The sequence below is a fragment of the Lonchura striata genome, chromosome 36 (assembly GCF_050655825.1).
Source record: "Lonchura striata isolate lonStrDom1 chromosome 36, ASM5065582v1, whole genome shotgun sequence".
NCBI lineage: Eukaryota > Metazoa > Chordata > Aves > Passeriformes > Estrildidae > Lonchura > Lonchura striata.
Window position 1 is genome coordinate 4,783,774 of NC_140738.1, and position 17,986 is coordinate 4,801,759.

The following is a 17,986-nucleotide window of genomic DNA, read 5'->3' on the forward strand; positions in this document are numbered from 1 at the left end:
CTCTCTTCCCTCACTCCAAGCTCTTCCCTCGCTCTCTTCCCTCACTCCAAGCTCTTCCCTCACGCGGGGCACTCACAGGGCTTCCCTTACTGGTGCCTCCGTTGGTGCTGGGTCAAGTGAAAGCTCCTGGAGAAACTCTTCCCACACTTCCCACACTCGTAGGGCCTCTCCCCGGTGTGGATGCGCCGGTGCATGGTGAGGCTGAAGTTGTGCTTGAAGCCCTTCCCACAGTCGGGGCAGCGGAAGGGCCTCTCCTCTGTGTGAATCCGCTCATGCTTGAGGACATCGGAGCTGGTCTGAAACCTTTTCCCACACTGGGGACACTCGTAGGGCCTCTCCCCTGTGTGGATGCGCTGGTGTGTTCTCAGGGCAGAGTTCCACCCAAAGCTCTTCCCACATTCCAAGCACTCGTAGGGCCGTTCCCCGGTGTGGATCACCTGGTGCTGGATCAGGCTAGACCTGTCTTTGAAGCTCTTCCCACACTTCCCACACTCGTAGGGCCTCTCCCCGGTGTGGATGCGCCGGTGCACGGTGAGGCTGGAGTTGTGCTTGAAGCCCTTCCCGCAGTCGGGGCAGAGGAAGGGCCTCTCCTCTGTGTGAATCCGCTCATGTCTGAGGAGATGGGAGCTTCTCTGAAACCTCTTCCCACACTCCCCACACTCGTAGGGCCTCTCCCCAGTGTGGATCCTCTGGTGCCGGATGAGGCTGGAGCTCCACCTGAAACCCTTCCCACATTCCAAGCACTTGTGGGGCTTCTCCCTGCCATGAGGCTTCTCCACCAGCTCCGAGCTCTGGCTGGATCTCCGCCCGCCTTCCTGGCTCAGGGGGGCTCTTTCCTCCCCACAGCTCCCTGGGCTGGGTTTGCAGCTCCTCCTCCTGCAGCATCTCCGGGGCTTTTCCTCCTCCTCCATACAGCCAAGCCCAGGGAATGACAAATCCTGGTTTGGGGAAAAAACAAGAGGAGAGCACCTTGGAATGGAGGTTCCACCTTGCCCAAGTTCATCTCAGGAAGTCATTGGGAATCCTGTGTCTGTAAGAACCTGCAAAACACCAAGATTCAGCCCAAAAATACCGCAAACTTCCAAGACACAAATCAAAAACTCCCTAAACATCACAACTCAGGAAAAACCTCCTCCAGGATATAAATATTCAGCTGCCACATAAAACCAAAGCACCAACATTTAGCCCAAGCAAGCTCAGAAACACCAAGATTCATCCCATGAAAATTGTGGATCCCCCTCCACAGTCACCTGCTGCATGTGGAGAGAGCAGCACTCCTGGGCTGGGGGGAGGCTGCAGACACAGGGAGGGGTGGAACCTTCTGCTGCTTCCTCTTTCTGCTCCTCCTCCTCCTCACACTCCTCTTCCTCCTGCTATTCCTCCTTCTCCTGCACAATCCCACCTTCTCCTGCCATGTCCATCGTTTGACCATTCTGTTCCTCAAGCCTGCTTCTCCTTCCCTTCTCCTCCTGCCCCCAGGCCCAGCACCCACTGCCGGCTCCCTCTTCCCCCCAGCCCCACAGCATCCCAGCGGAGGGCAGGGATGGAGCTGGGGCAGGTCGGGCTGGGGCAGCGCTGGGCTCTCGGCCGCTCCCGCCCGCACTCGGTCCCCACTGCAGCCGCTCCCGCCAGGACAGCGCGGGGGGGCCCGGCCTTGGCGCTGCCCCACTCCCACCTCCCCAAATTCCCCTCGCGGGGCCATGGGGCCGAGGGGGGGCGCAGGTGGGTCCAGGTGGGGAACGCGGGGAGCTGCGAGTCTGCCTGGCAACTGGTGAGTCATCAGCGCCGCGGGCTCTGATTGGCTGAGCTCTGCCCGAGCCCTGGGGCTGCAGCACAGAGGGGACACCCTGCTCCAGGGGGGATGTCCCACAAACGGGGGACCCCATGGATGGAACCACAGGAAAGTGTCTTTACAAACAGATGCTCTGAAGCTCCTCGGAGATAGGGCCAGGGACCAGTGACAGCAGACACAATCTATCTCAGAAGATGTTATTAACTGATGACACAGACTGCTCCTCAGCCAAGGTCCTGCTCAATTAATGAACTTCCAGAAACATAAAAAAGCCTTAACCGAGCCATGAATATCGTTTGCCATACAGAAGTGGGGTGCATATGAAGGGGGTATATAGAAGGTGGATTGGGAAGTCTGTACCTCTCAAGTGCTTCAGCCAATAGGGAAAGCAGAGGGAGATGTGGCCAGGAGAATTAGGATGAAGAGGAGGCTGTGTCCTCCAACAATTGGCGAGATCCCATCGGGAATGTCCAATGGCCTTTCCCATTTTTTGGAATGAAATTACTTCTACAGGACAACTGTTTGCTCTGTGGACAGAATTCTCTGGTGATGTAAGTTTACCCACACACCCTGGGGCTCATCCCAAATTCCTTCCACCCTCCGGGGCGGCGGGCAGGGAGTGCAGCTGAAGGTGCCTCACCCACTTTGGGTGATCGGCTCCCTTGGCTGGCGGCGGCACCGGGGATTGATTTGGGACCCGGGAGTGACCAGGAGACAGACGAGTGACACATCAGGGGGGTCTGTGAAGAGTCAGCAGGGAGAGAGCACTGAAAATCTCATCAGTGAGTGCCCTGGGATCCTCGGGGAGTGAACATGGCAGGGCACTCATGGAGGGGAGAAAAGGGAAAGCCAGGGAGTGTCCTGGCTAAAGGGATGATGATCCCAAAATGTCTCTGAAGGGCTCCTTGCGAGAATGCTGAGGTAGTTTGCACATTCCCCCAGAGGTAATTAAGGACATGGACACCCAGGGAGGAAATAAGGGAAGGGGAGAAGGCATTTGGAAAACAAGGGAATGGAGGATGTTGGTGTGCTGGGAAGGGATTGGGTGAAGGGGAGTGTGCAGCAATATCATTACAGCAAGAAGCAGCAGGAGGAATCTATGTGGTAATAAAAGCGATGACGGAAAAGAGGAGAAAGAGAAAAATACTCAGGATTGGGATGATTTTCAGCAGGGTCTTATTCTCGAAATTTGCCAGCTGATCCAGATCCTTTCCATCCCCGGTTTCCAGGAGAGGAAAAGCAGGAGGTCAGGATGCCAGGGGTTTCTCTGCGGTGGCAGCGGCAGCACCGGGCGCAGAGGTGCGGCACCGGGAGCACGGGCTGGGGCCTGTGGGGAGCTGCGGGGCCGGGCCGGGGCTGTGGGGCAGCCGGGGCTCAGCGCCGGGCGCTGCCTGACCCCACCAGCCCCGGGCAGGGCCGGCAGTGGCCCCCGGCCCCCAGGAGGCTGCGGGACGCCCCGGCCGCTGCCCGGCCCCGGGGAGCTGCCGGCCCTGCCCGCCGGGGGGGCCGCCTTTGGACACTGCGGCAGGACAGGCACCGGCTCTGCCACACGGGCTGGGCAGGGACCCTGAGCACAACGCGGAAAACAAAGGAACACCTGGGAAATGCAGAGTACTTGGTAAAATAAAAAGGCAAATGGTGGAGAAAAAGGTTAAAAATTTGGGATATATTTTGACTGAAGGTTCGTGGTTGAATGACCCAGAGTTGGTGTGGGCAATCTCAGAAGTAACACTACACATGAACAAAAAGGAGCTGTGACAATGCTGAGGATTAGAAGGGAATTACACAACCTGGACTGAGGATTCTCTGTTCCAGGACTGTAGGACTTTTTAGCCCCAGACAGCCTCCATATTGTGGTATGGACAGGAGAAAGAGAGCAAAACTTGAGAAAATGAACAACAAAAATATTGATGCCTCAGCTGTGGCTCTTCCAGACTCAGAAAAGTGTTGGGAAGCATGGATAAATACAATTATTCATAATACAGCCAGGCTGAAAACAACCCTCCCTACTGGCTGGACAATACCGTTACCTACAGATAAATCCAAAAGTCAAATAGACTGTTCCATCTCACCCCCCAAAATGTATGGTTCATCCCCTAAAACATCAAGTGCCTGTAACCCCATTGGCCCAAGTCTTGTTCCAGCCCACCTTGAAGCCCCTGATAAGGGGTCTCCCAGGGGCCAGACGCTCTCTTGGATCTTCCCCCCTCTCAGGACCTCCACCCTGTCCTAAGGCATCCTCTTCTCTCTCCCCTCCCCCATCCCCTCAAGCTTGCCAGGTGCTGCATCTGGCAGCTCCAAGCAAGACCTTTCTCCATCCCTAATAAACCTCATATCCTAAGAGCAGCCTTCAGAGATCTCTCGTCTCCATTCACCTAAACCGTCCTGGAGCACAGTGCTCCCTACAGAAAAGAAATTGGAATTGTAGGTGAATGTTAAACAGGGCCATGCCAAAGGAATTCTTGGGCCAAAATGTTTCACCCAGTGGCCACAGTGGCCTCATTGGCTGCAGAATTGTGCAGCCACAGCTTCCACGGGAACTGAGGCCCAAAAACTGATAACAACAGGATCTCCAACTGTTCCAGTCTGCCATCAAAGTCAAGCTTTGATCACCAAAAGAGCCTCGCAATGGATGAGCAGTGCTCGGTTATTACAGTGTGAAACTTGTTCAGTGGCACAGGAGGATTCAGAAATAAGCACAGGGGAAGGGTTTAACCCAGCCTCCTGTTTGAACAGCCCACAGAGGGGCTGGGAAGAAACCCAGCACTGCATTCAAGTGACACAGCTCCAGACCCAGCCTGGGGGAGATTCAGGAGACATTGCCTGGCCTGAGGCAGAAAATGTCTTGGTGGATGGCTCTTCAAGGGCAGCAGAAGGGAAAAGAGTTCCAAGACACGCTGTTATTGAGGAAAGGGAATCAGACAAAGCGCAGGTTACCCCCATGGTCAGCTCAACCGGCACAGCTGTGTGTGCTTGTAAGAGCCTGGCACTGAAATGCCCTGAGCAGGAAGGCTTCAATATCTTCTGGTGACACCATCTCACATAACAGGGGGGCAAAAGCAAATCTGATTGCTCAGCAACCACTGGATCACTTAATAAGGCATCTCTAAAAGAAGTAATTTCTATAACAGGGATTGCGGAAGCAACAGATTCAAAGAGCAGCACTCATTTTACAGGAAAGATCCTCCAGGGGCTTATGGCAGCTTTAGGAATACAATGGGACCTCTTGACCCAGAGCTCAGGCTGGGTACAAAGAATGAATGGGGAAAGAAAGAAACACCTTTGGAAGCTGGGGATAGAAACCAAGATGCCATGGGTACGGCTTTTGCCATTGGCTTGGGCAAGAAGAAGAGACAGACCTAGGGCAGATATTCAATTATTTCCCCTTGGAATTGACCTTGTGAATTCCTTACCCTGGGAATTCTCCACCCAGTGCAGGGTGGAGATAAGGGATGCACATTTAAAGCAGTCTGTGGCCAGAATCCTGTCTCTGGTGCAATCTCTCCCAGGAAGCTGGGCTGGCACAGAGCCTGCCTTGGCACTTTGCTGTTGCCAACATCCAAGCAGGACATGGGCTCTGCCTAAGGAGTGCAAAGCAGCACCACTGGTGGCCAAGTGGCGTGGCCCATGCCAAGGGGCCCCGAGGCCAGAAACAGCCGCCAGCACAGCTGAACACGGGGGGACCCCTCAGCCTGGGCTCCAGGTCTCTGCAGCCCCGGAGATTTGCACTTCCCGCCTGCAGCAGGAGGATGGGAGGCCCCCCTGAGCCTGCACTGAAGGCAGCGCAGCAGCAGCCAGGGCTCCACAGCGGGGCAAGGCCCTGGGCCTGCCCACACCTCCTCTGCTGAAATCCTCGGCCTGGCCACCCTCCTTGGGCAGCTCCAGCCACCGGGGCCAGCCCTTGCTGCCACTGCTGCAGCTTCAGTGCTCGCTGGGCCTGCACTGCCACAGCTGCTGGGGAGACACCGGGACAATTCCACTCTGGCTCTCACTCACACTCACACACTGCCCTGCCTGCCAGTGCATCCATGGAAAATAGACCAGCTCATAGACTTGAGCATTGTTAACCTTTGATTTCTCTACTCAGGCTTGGTTTGCCTTGGCCTTAGGGAAAGAAATGTTAAAGGTTTTGTTAAGGGATGTTACACCACTCAGTGGAGATGAGTTTAACATCTCAACACACTGGGAATGGCCCAAAAGAGACCCACAAAGACAACGACCAGCAGCAAAACATCAACCCCAGCAGCAAACAGCAACCAACACCTACCCCAGACACTGCCCCCGGCAGGGCTGCAGACACCTGGTCTGCAAAAGGCTGAGAAGGAAATCCAGCACTTCCCACCTCATTAACAGCACAAACCAATAAATCCGGGTCCAATAGGAAACCAAATAATATAAACTGCACAACTTGAAACTACAGAATATTAAACCAGTTGATTTAGATTGCTTCCGACTGCACAAATTTGGGGAAAACCTAGTAAAACCCACATGTAATGGAACTATTTTCTTGGCACACCCAGGCTATGTGGGAATGGAATGATTTTTGTTGCACATCCTGGCCAGAATCAAGGAATGCCTTTAACACTAAAAAGATTAGTGAAGTTTTTCTTTTTCCTGAAGTTTCAGTGCAAAGTTTAGAGCATTAGAGTATTTTTTTATTACTCATACTTCTATGTAGCTGGTTAGGTTTGCGTAAAGGATGTGAGAATGAGTTTTTCTTCCGAGGGGAAGTAGAAAAAAACTGAACCACCTTGGGATTTTTTGTCTATGTTTTTGCATAGCAGTAAAATATACCAAAATTTTGATCTGGGTTTTTCGAAGTTCACCTTTAGGCTGCATCACTAGAAGAGATTTAAAGTGAGCCCTTAATGCTTAAACAGGTAGCCTGGACAGGAGCTTTAGACATGCAAATTAACACTGCTGGGGCAAAGTGGGGACAATGTACCTGGCTCTTCTTGCCTGGGGCAGGAATTGGCTGATTCCCTCTGCCCCTTACCCCAAGCTCTGCCTGCTTGCACGGATGGAATCTGCACAGCTGAAGGCAGAGCCCATGCTGAGGATCTCTGACTCTGCAACAGAAATGGCTGAAGCTGCAAAGGGAAACAGCAAATGGAGAATGTTGGGAAAACTTCACTAAAATAAGGGGGGGATCATCCCTCTGCCCACTCCAACATCTGCTGTCCCTGTCTGTGCTGTACAGGGTGTATCAGAGCACTGGGGTTTCTGCTAGAAGAGGTTCAGGAGTAAGAAAAAAAATGGTCAATTGATGCAGCCCCAGCTTGAGGGAGCGCCCAAACATGGGGAAAAGATGAACGGCCACCAGAACAAATCCTACAACACCATGGACCAGCCCCTGGGAACCAAAATGATTTTGTGAAAAATGCATGTTATATGGCTCTGTGCAGATAGTTACTACATGTATTATGTTATAATGATAACTTGTGCTGTATTAACATTTTAATAGTATGGTAAACGTAGCTTTGTAGATAAAATTAAGCTTTAGTAGTTAAAAGAGAAAATATGCATGTGTGTGTGTGTGTGGGGGGGGGGGGGGGTTTAAGGAATGAGAACACCTAAATTCGCTCAAGGAACACCTAAATTCTCCAGAGAAGAGCAATTTATGGTTTTCTTACTAGAAGAAGTTAATTTCTTCAGGCCATGCTCAGACTGGAGGATGCCGTGGGGATTAAAAAAAAATAGCTGACATACAACAGACAGAGTTTCTTGTTTGAAATAGAATGTATGCATAACCATGAAGGATATAAGAATATGCAACAGTGTATTTTTTTAGGGGTGATTCCTTTATTCACAAGGTATTCTTGTTGTGGCTTAAGCGCCCAAGAGAGCATCTGTCCATCTGTAAGTCTTTGCTTTTTAATGTCTTGCAATTGTCCTAACCCTAAATTTTTAGTAGTCTAATTGTATTTCTACTTCTATAACCATTTTACTAGTATTAAACTTCTAACATTTTAAAAACCAAGTGATTGGCGTTTCTCACAAATTCATATCAGGAGACAGAGAACCTATTTTTCATTTGAATGGCATAATTTGATTACAAGCTGTCCTCAGAATAAGAACCAACCAGACAGCTCCAGCTCCTGACCTTCCTGCCGACCAAGCCACTGAAATGAGGAACACAACATTTCAGCGGGAGATGGGATCAGATTATCTGTGAACAGAAAAAGGAGGAGTTTGTGGAAAACTAAATGGCTCAAACTGCTGTTGGCAAAGAGATGACGAGAAAACTGCTAAAAATTATAAGAAAGGAAATAGGAGAGCAGTTTATGTATTGGTCCAAACATGGAAAGGATGGGAATGGGACACGCTTTCCTGGCTCCCCAGCACACCAGGGGTTAAAGGAATGCTGCTTCTCCTCTTCTGTGCTGCAGCAACTCTCATCTTTTTACCATGCTCCACACCTTGGCAGTGCAGCTCATCCAGCAGCTGAGCCAGGGCATGCAGGTGGCAGCCAGGCCTCCTGATCCACAAACGGCTACAAAAGGACAGGGAATGAGGGCACCGAGAATAATCCCAAAACCAAAGAGGACCCGGGAAGGACAAAACAGAGTCAAGGAGTCAATCTGCCTGGAGATAGGGCCGGGCACTTGTAGATAAGGAAGTAACGAAAGAAACCATCAGTTCCAATAAATGGTACAAATTGACCCAGAGAGCTGCTCAAAGTCCCGCTACATTCCTGAACTTCGAGGAGAAGAACAAAGACTTAACAGAGCCATGAATATCGGCTGTTCTACAAAAGGAGGGTGCACATTAACGAGGACAGGCAGCAGGCGCATCGGGAAGTCGGAACTTTCCAAGGAACTCAGCCGGTGGGCAAAGGCAGAGGGAGATGCGGCCGGGAAAATGAGGATAAAAAGGAGGCTGCGGACTACAGCCACGGCAGAGAGCGCACGGCAAATGCCCCACGGCCTCTGCCCCTGCTCGGCAATAAAGTCACTTTGACAGGACTCCTCGCTCTCCGCCGGGCACACGAACCTCCGGCGACGGGAATTTCCCCGCCCGCTCCCGGCCGCGGGGCAGCCCCTCTGTCCTACCCACAGCAGCCGGGCCGAGCCAGCGCTGCTCCGGCAGCGGCTCCTGCCCGGCCCCGGCGGGAAGGAGACCGCGGGCAGCCGCTCCCGCAGCGCCCTCAGCCCGGGGCCGGCACGGGCCGGACACGGCACCGGCGAGCCGCCGGAGCCCCCTGCCGCCCCCTCCGCCCGCAGCCAGCCCCGAGCCCCCGCAGAGCCCAGCGCGGCTCCCACCTGCGCCGGGGCCGCCTCCGAGCTCCGCCGCCGCCGCCTCACCGCGCTCCGGCCGCTGCCGCCGCTGCCGGGCCCGCGCAGCCGCTCGGCCAATGGCGGCGCTGCGCGGCCACGGCCGCCCTCAGCCCGCCGCCGGGGCCGCGCCGCGCCCCGCTCCCACCAATCAGCGCGCCGCAACCGCGACTGACGGCACCGGCGGCCAATGGCAGCGAGCTCGGGGCGGGCTCTGCGCACGGCCCCGCCTCGCCCCGCGCTCTCGGCGCCCCCGGGCTGCGTGAGGGGAAAGCCGGAGATGAGGAACAGCCCCGGCACGGGCCCGGGCCGAGCCGGGATTGAGCTGCCCACACAAACAAACTTCTCCGCGCCTCCCGCCACGGCTTTCCCGGCCCTGCGCCTCCCGTGCCTCCGCCTCTGCGGGAAGCCCAGGAGCCTCACTTCTCCTGCCCCTCGTTAGCGCATCAGAGCTTCGCTTTGATTTCCCCCGAAAAGGGAAACCTGCCCCAAGCCCTGTGGGTGAGTGGGGCAGGGGAGAGATTTCTGGCAGAAAACTCCAAAGACTCGGAGCAGGAGCAGGAGAAGTCAGTGCAGAGCCTTAAATGCAGCTTTCCCCACGCCTCCCTGCTCCCAGCTGCACCTCCTCCCCCGGCAGGGCAGGAGACAGGGAATGGGGCCATGCTCAGCTCATCCCCCGGGGCTTCTCCCTCTGCTCAGGGACAGGAGTCGTTCCCTGCTGCACCCTGCGCTCTCTCCCGGCCGAGACTTCTCCAGGAACTTCTCGGAGCGGAGTCCATCCCCTGGGCACAGCCCCCTCCGAGTGCTGCAGCGTGGGTCACTGTGCCACGGGCTCAGTCCTGCCAGGACAGGCTGCTCCAGCGGGGCCCCTCTGCCCGCGGGCTCACAGCTCCTCTCAGGCATCGCCGAGCTCCAGCCCGGCTCCTCCAGGGGCTGCAGGGGATCTCTGCATCCCCATGGACCTGCAGGGGATCTCTGCATCCCCATGGACCTGCAGGGGATCTCTGCAGCCCCATGGACCTGCAGGGGATCTCTGCATCCCCATTGTAATATATGTTATGGAATAATTCGTGCTTATGTAAAATATACATCAAGTCAGTTGTGCTTGTACAAAAAGATTCTTAAAGTTTTAAATGACCGGTGGTTGCATCCCGGGCTGGAGAAACCACAGATGGCAGAGAAAGAAAGACCTAATTTACAAATGAAAAAAGGTAGCTGGGTGCAGAGATGGGCTCTTTCCGGGGATAATCCAGGAGACACCCAATGTTTAACCCCTGGTCTGCCGGGGAGCCAGGAAACCAGGCACAGGGGCATCCCGCCCTTGCAGCTGCTGAGGAGGCTGCTGGGCTGTGCTTCAGCAGAGGAGATGGAATGTGGCTTACCACTCTGCCCTTCTCTAAAAACGGAGAATGGGTCAGGAGGTTTGGGATCTGAGCACACAGCAGCCTGGCCCAGGCACAGGCCGTGGTGGGACAGGGGCACAGGAGCCTTCTGTGACTGACCGTGGCTCTCTGGTTTCTCTCTGCAGGCTGCCAGCTCCTCATGCCATGGAAACGGCCCCACTCGGCTGCCAGTCTGGGAGGGCTGGAGGGCTGTGGGTACTCATTTCCTGTCAAAAATAAATTGTGGTTTTTTGTCATTGTCATTGTCATTGTCATCATCAGAACATTTCTTTCATCCTTTTCCAAGTTTTTGGCCCCTCCAGGGTAATATTTTTGTGTCCTTCCTCAGACAGTTGATGGCATTTGGATGGGGGGGTAAGCAATGTGAAAAGTTCAACAACAGCTCCAGTTGCCAACTGCAGCAGCCCCTTCAGGAGCCCTGAGCTACCAGCGAGGTCCACGTGTGCCTTGCAAAAGGGAGTGGTTTGCAGCGATGGGGTTGGTGCCCTGCTGCAAAAGCTGGGAGCAGATCAGAAGTGGCAAAATGCCATTTTGGCTCAACCCCCACCCAGGTTCTTTATCTTTTCCCTCTGCTTGGTGATAGGCAGACAGGGCTGGATGCAGGGAGGTTCAAGTTCTGGCTGTTCCCTGGCATCAAAGGGATCAACTAAACTCTTGTTTGCAGTGACTGCAATAGGGCTACTGAAGGAAAAAAGGGAATGTCATGAGATGGGGAATCCTTCTTGTCTCCTCTGTCTCCCCAGGAGCCCCTTGGAAAGGGAAATACCCACTGGGTTTATCTGACTCCTTCCCAGCCAGCCTTTCCCTCGCTCCCGGGTCTCATTTGCTCCGCAGGATTCACCAGCTTGCTCAGCTCAGAGGAGCTCTCAGAGGAGAAAACGCTGCCTGGCGTGGGGCTGCCTGATCCTGTCTCACCTTGATTCCATTTGCCCCCTCCCTGCCCCATCCAAGAGACCGAAGGATCCCCCACAGCCCCACGGTCCTGCAGCAGATCCCGGCACGTTCCCTGCTCCGCTCCTTGGTGCCCTGGGAGGCTCCAGAGCCCTCCCTGTGTGCGGGACAGCGGCTGCAGCACCGCTGCGCCCGCGGGCGAGCAGCGCCCAGGAGCAGCTGCGCCAGCTCCGAGCCTGAAGGGAATCCTCAGCGCACACAAATGACAGCTGGCACTTCAGGGGCTGGCAGGAGAAGCTCAACCCATCTGCTCGCTGCCCTTCCCAGCCATGGCCACGCTGATGCAATTGGAAGAGTCGCCCCTGCCCAGGAAGCTCTCAGGTCAAAGAGAGGAGCAAAAGCCACGGGTTTCTGAGGTGTTAGCTGCCACTGCCTCTGGTTTTCCTTCCAATTCCTAAGGGGTTTTGACTGGTTTTACCATTTCAACACTTTCTGTGTAGAATGCTTATTTTATGATTGGCTTTTCACAAATGTTACAATGAATATTATATGTGTAATGTTAGAAAGTTATGCTGTATTCATTCTCTTAAGTAGTGTGTTAAATAGAGTTTTAGGTAACAACATAATATTAAAATAGAAACTCTGCGATGTAGGATTTTTTTACTTGCCCAAGCAAGAGATGAGATAATCAATAAACTCTTCACACAGGGATGGCGGTGACTTGGGGCACATAGAGTTACAACCTCCTTATCAGAAAAGACAAACATTCTTCCATCTTGTCTCCATCTTTATGGAAGCACCAGGATTAAGGGAAAGAAGTTGACAAAATCCAGAAAAGTTCCTAATTTGCAAGGAATTTCTGCATCATGTATGAGATACATGAATATGCAATAGGCTATTGCTTTTAAGGTTATTCCTTTGTTCACAAGGCATGCTCGTCCTGGCTTAAGTGTCCGAGAGCATCTGGACGTCTATAATTTTTTGCTTTTTATTGTCTTGTAATTGTCCTAACTCTAAATTTGATTACTCTAATTGTGTTACTATTTTTATAACCATTTTATTATTATTAAACGTTTAAAATTTTAAAAACCAAGTGATTAGCGTTTTTCACAACGTTCCAGGCTCCCGGGGACCCCCTTATCGGTATGTCCGACCCCGCAGGCTGCAGAGGGTCCCCCCGCTCCGGTGCCGCCCTTCTCCGCTCCCCAGCCCCGCCCCGCCGGTACCGGGCGATCCCCGGTGGCTCCGGGCTGACGATGCAGCGCCTGCCCCGGGCAGCCCAACCCCACCGCGGGAGGGTCCCACGCATCCCCGGCCCAGCGCCGGGGCTCTGCCGGCAGCCAGCACCGGGACCCCAAAATTCTGCTGTCCCGGGGCCACCGAGCGGGCACCCGGCCCTTGGCCCTGTTATAGATACATATTATAATATTGGCTTTTTGCAAATATTCCACTGGATTTTATATGTGTGGTGTTACAATAACTTTGTCATATAGTTTTTATTTCTGTTGTTCATTGATTACGCTCAGACATAGTAGTGCCATAGCTGATAGAAGCATGCTTGTGTTAAAATTCCTGCTTGGATGGGATAACATCCAGTGAGCACAGGATGAGGACACCTGTACAGATCTGCCGACCATCAGCACTCACCGTCTGAAGGCAGTGTGGGCCGGGGCCAAAACCGAAGATTATGATAAAAAAGGACCAAAACCACAACCAAGGAATACACATGCCCTAAAAAGGTGCAACCGAGGAGGAGCCATGCTGAACAGTTCTTGGAATATGTAAACTAGCTTGGGAAAAAGTTTACTATGCATAAGGGACTATGAATATGCAACCGGCTGGTGTAAGGGAAAAGGTATTCAAGGGGTATCTCCGGAGATAAGCGTGTGCTCTTGGCTCAGTGCCGAGATGCACCCGGCCGTAAGAACCTTTGCTCTATGGCCTTGTCTCCTCTTGTCCTGTATTAAACTTTTTAAATGTTCCCAGGGCAGTGAAGGTGCTTTTCCCAGCCCCGAGCAGAGAGCTCTGCCCGGCGGCTCCCGGGAAAGGCGGCGGCGCTCGGCAGCGGCCCCGGCCCGCCCGGCCCGCGGGAATTCCCCGCAGCGGGACAAAATCCTGCCCCGAAGGAGCGCTCGGAACGCCGCCTGCGGTTCCTCCGTGCCCCGCAGGTGCCGCAGCTGCCCCGCTGCGGCAGGCGCGGCTCTGGAGCAGGGAGGCTCTGCGGGACCCCCGGGCTGTGCCCCCTCCCGGGCCGTGCCCCGGGGCTGATGCTCGGCCCGGGCTCTCTCGCTGTCCCGGCTCCCGCAGGCTCCCGGCGGGAGCGGCACCGCCCGCCCGGCGCCGCAGGGCCGAGCCCTGCCCAGCAAAGGCTCCGTGTCCACGGCCGGGCCCTGCCGGGGCTGCGGCCGCTGCCCGGCCCGGCACAACCCGCAGCGCCCGGCGCGGCTCCCTCCAGCCGGGCACTGCGGCTCCAACCAGGCGGAATATTCAGCGCACGGAATCTCTGTCAGCGCTGCTCACATTGCAAAAACAGCTGCTGCCGAGGCAATCCCAGCTCCCACTGAAGCCTCCCACCCAAAATGCTGCCTTGAGCTCGGACACACCGGTAAGAAACCCAAGAGCAAACTGAAAGCTGATTAGAGAATCTTGCACAATCACATCCAAGAACATTTTGTTATAAAATCACAAATATTAACAGAAGCTGAGAAAGTCAACAATGTTAGAAAACAAGCTTCCAACAATGGGACTCGAAGAGCTAAGAGCATGTGTTTGAATGGAATAAGCCCTCTCTGACATGTGAGCAATGCCATGGAATTTCTCAAACCAGGGAAATAGGGAGGCCTGGCAGCAGCAGCTTCACACACAGCAATGACAGAGAACAGGGCAGGGCAAGAGGCTGACAAAACTCTAACCGCTACTTGCAATGAAGTACCTTTGTTTCCAGTTCTAATCTAGCCACTATTAATATAGAGTCCAAAAGACTAAAAATACTAGTAATAATAATAACAACTGTACCATTAATAGCAAAAAATTGAGAGAATAGAAATAATAAGAATTAATAGTGGTAATAAAAACCCTACCATACTTATACCAGGTTTGCATGGCCAGGTTTTGGTAAGGGAGGAGCTCTAGGAGCAGCTTCTGTGAGAGCAGCTGCTCCTCCATGTCCCACAGTGTCAATTCCAGCTGGCTCCAGGACAGACTGGCTGCTGGCCAAGGCTGGCCCAGTTAGAAATGGTGGTAATGCCTTTGGAATAAGAGATTTAAGGAAATGGGTGATCCTGGAATTGTGGCTGTGAGCAGGGAGGAACAGGGTGAGGACCTGTGAGGGGAACAGCTCTGCACACCCCCAGGGCAGGGCAGGGCAGGAGGGGCAGGAGCTGCTCCAGCTGCTGGAGCTGATTGCCCTGAGATTCCCTGGTCAGTCCCTGGGGAGGCAGCTTGGCCCTGCAGCCCATGGAGGGCACGGAGGGCAGAGATGCACCTGCAGCGCCTGGAGGAGCCCGTGCTGGAGCAGGGGGATGCCTGAGCGGAGGCTGTGACCCCATGAGAAACCTGTGCTGGAGCAGGGACCTGGCAGGGACCTGCAAACCCCTGGAGAGGAGCCCACGCTGGAGCAGGGCCCTGCCAGGACTTGTGAGCCCATGGAGGAGCGAGCCATGCTGCAGCAGCTTGTGGAGAACTGCTGTCCGTGGGATGAACTCACCATGGAGAAGTTCATGGAGAAGTGTCTCCAGGAGGGACCCCTGGCACAGCAGGGGAATGACTCCTCTCCCCAAGCAGCAGGAGAAACAACCGGGGATGAACTGACCAGAGCCCCCATTCCCTGTCTCCCTGCACCCACTGCGGGGGGAGGTAGAGATGGGAAGGAGGGAGGAAAGGGCAGAAGGTGTTTTTAAAGCTTTGTTTTACTTCTCACTATCCTGCCCTGATCCAGATAGCAAAAATTCCATTAATATCTCCAATTTTGAAAATGGTTTGCCCATGATGGCATTTGCTGAGTGATCTGTCGCAGTCCTTAGCTCAACCCATGAAGCCTTCATTCTGTTTTCTCCCTCCTGTCCATCTCTGGAGGGGAGTGAGAGAGCAGCTTTGGTGGGTGCCTGACATCCAGCCAGGGTGAACAGACAACACTTCCTTTCCTTCATTCATTCTTTCTTTCCAGAGGTCACTGTGAAGGGGTTGAGTGGGGCTTTGACAGAGGGAGTGAAGGTGGTGGGGAGTGGTGGGGACAGAAGCCACAGGGACGAGGGACAGGCATCAGAGGGGCCTGGGCAGCTGGCAGGGGGCACGGCCTGTTCCCTGGCCCAGCAGCAGGGGACAGGGGGCACGGCCTGTCCCCCTGGCCCAGCAGCAGGGGACAGGGGGCACGGCCTGTCCCCCTGGCCCAGCAGCAGGGGACAGGGGGCACGGCCTGTCCCCCTGGCCCAGTAGCAGGGGACAGGGGGCACGGCCTGTCCCCCTGGCCCAGCAGCAGCCCCGTGCCTTGCCCAAGGCGCTCCCAGCAGGGGCTGGGCCCCAGAGGCAGGGGGAGACCCCAGTCCCAGGGCAGCGTTTCTGACCCGTCCCCTGTCCAGCCCAGCCTGCCCCATGTGTGCAGTGACCGCTGGCACGGGCTGCCCTGGACACTGTGACCTGCTGGGGACACTGAGAGCTGCCCCGCTGTGACACTGCCCTTGGGATTGCACAGGCACCAAACAAACCCCAGCCAGCACCGCCCCTTGTCATGTCCCAGGCACCGGAGAGCATCAGAGCCAGCCCCGCTCCTGGTGATGTCCCAGGCACCAGGGCACATCCCAGCCCCACTCCTGGTGATGTCCCAGGCACCAGAGCACATCCCAGCCCCGCTCCTGGTGATGTCCCAGGCACCAGGGCACATCCCAGCCCCGTTCCTGGTGATAGATTTCAGGGGCACAAAAACAGTTGCAGACTTCCCATACTTTAGGGATCCATTAAGCACAGGAAAACGGCAAAGATTCATTTGTCACGTATGCATGGGAAAGGCAGAAAGGTCAGAACGAGGAAGACTTATTTTGCTTCTTCATTTTGGAGACCCCTCCCCAAAATGGACCCCCAACTCATTTCAGGGAACAGAACTACACATGCTTAATTGCCTTTTTGCCAATTAGCACATGAAGCGGAGCAGAGGAAGTGACAGGGATATGAATATGCATTCATATTTGTGTATTCAAGACTTCTGCAAATAAAAAAGCTTTGTAATACCTGTGATTTTTGCAGTGTGCATTAGGGAATTATCCCATGTACTGCCCGGCTGTCTCAATAAACATACACTTTCTAACTTTAAACCCTTAGAGAGTTTTTGTCCATCTCAGTTGGATATCGATATTAAATTGATACTCATATTTCAGTAAATCATTGTCTTAAAGATGTCCTAGTATGTGTATTAACATGTCTTTTCTTAATATTCTAGTAATTATTCTTGCATTGTTTCAAGATAAACTGGTATGATTCAAAGAATATCCACTGAGGTACACATAGAACATCGATTTATCATAAGCAAATTGCAGTTGCAAAGTTTTTTCACTGAAATTCTGCCACTTGTCATAATTTTAAAAGTCAGCTATTAAAGTCAACAACAAAATTTCTAACTTTGAACAAAGGGAAAAAAGTATATGGTTTGCACTAGAAAAAATAGAAATACAGAAAATGTCTCCTAACCAAGTTCCTTGCCCTGATCAAAACATCTCCCAATCAAGTTCTTCACCCTGAACCTGGCTGGTAAAGAAAAATATTATCAGTAAACGTGGATGAAATTTTGCATAAGTTAATAGTATTCAAAATCCATGTTCTAATCCTATTATTATTTCTTAGACAACGAAAAAAGGGGAAAGGGGTTGGATTGAGGGTACACCCTCCTCCCCTCTGAGTCTGTTCTCATGTTTTACAATAAATCCTACAACAGTACAATACAGCTGCGTAAAATATGGACACAGGAAACCACAGACAGCATTACAAATGATCACCTGCCTCATGGACAGTTCATATAAGGACTTGATTTGTTTACAAATTATTTCTCATGTTTACAAACAGTTTTTCTGTTTACAGATTGTTTTCTGGGAGTTCAGTTTTTCCCCAAGGGATCAAGTGCTTAAAGGTTGTTTTTTAAAATTGGGTTTTTCTCTAAGGGTTAAATGGGCTCAGGGTTAAATAGCTTTCTGCTTTTAGAGATAAGTTCAATTTGTAACCAAGAAGCATTATGCCTGTGGCCTGAGTTCTCCCCTAACAGTTCCTGAAGGGGAATGCTGCAGCTCCAGTGCAAATTAGATGCACGCTGTCCTCTGTCACCATGTTGGCAAAGGGCCCTTGCAGATGGGTGACAGAGAACAATACACAGAATTTTATAAAGAAAAGAAGGGTGAGGTGTTACCATGATTGACAGGGGTCTTGACCAATCAAATATCTCCCAAAACTGCAGGCACCTCACGGGCCAGAACCTGAAGGGGCATGGAGCTCAAACCAATGAGAGCTTCCAGGCCTGGTCTTTCAAATGCCCTGTGTAAGGGGGGGCTTGGGAAATAAAATCTCTCTGTTGCCCCATGAACTCGGGAGGAGCAGTCTTTGTCTCCTGTGCCCTCGCTGCCCCACGAGACCAAAGAGATGTTCAC

The 17,986-nt window shown here is 53.3% G+C and overlaps 1 protein-coding gene across 1 annotated transcript in view; it reads right to left on the reverse strand.

The window, feature by feature from the left end:
• The window catches only part of LOC144248803 (uncharacterized), a 1,234,558-nt gene that overhangs the window by 469,050 nt on the left and 747,522 nt on the right, over nt 1–17,986 (reverse strand). Inside the window, 1 exon segment of the mRNA XM_085565667.1 lies at nt 257–759. Within this exon segment, the coding sequence (XP_085421793.1) occupies nt 257–759 (503 nt within the window).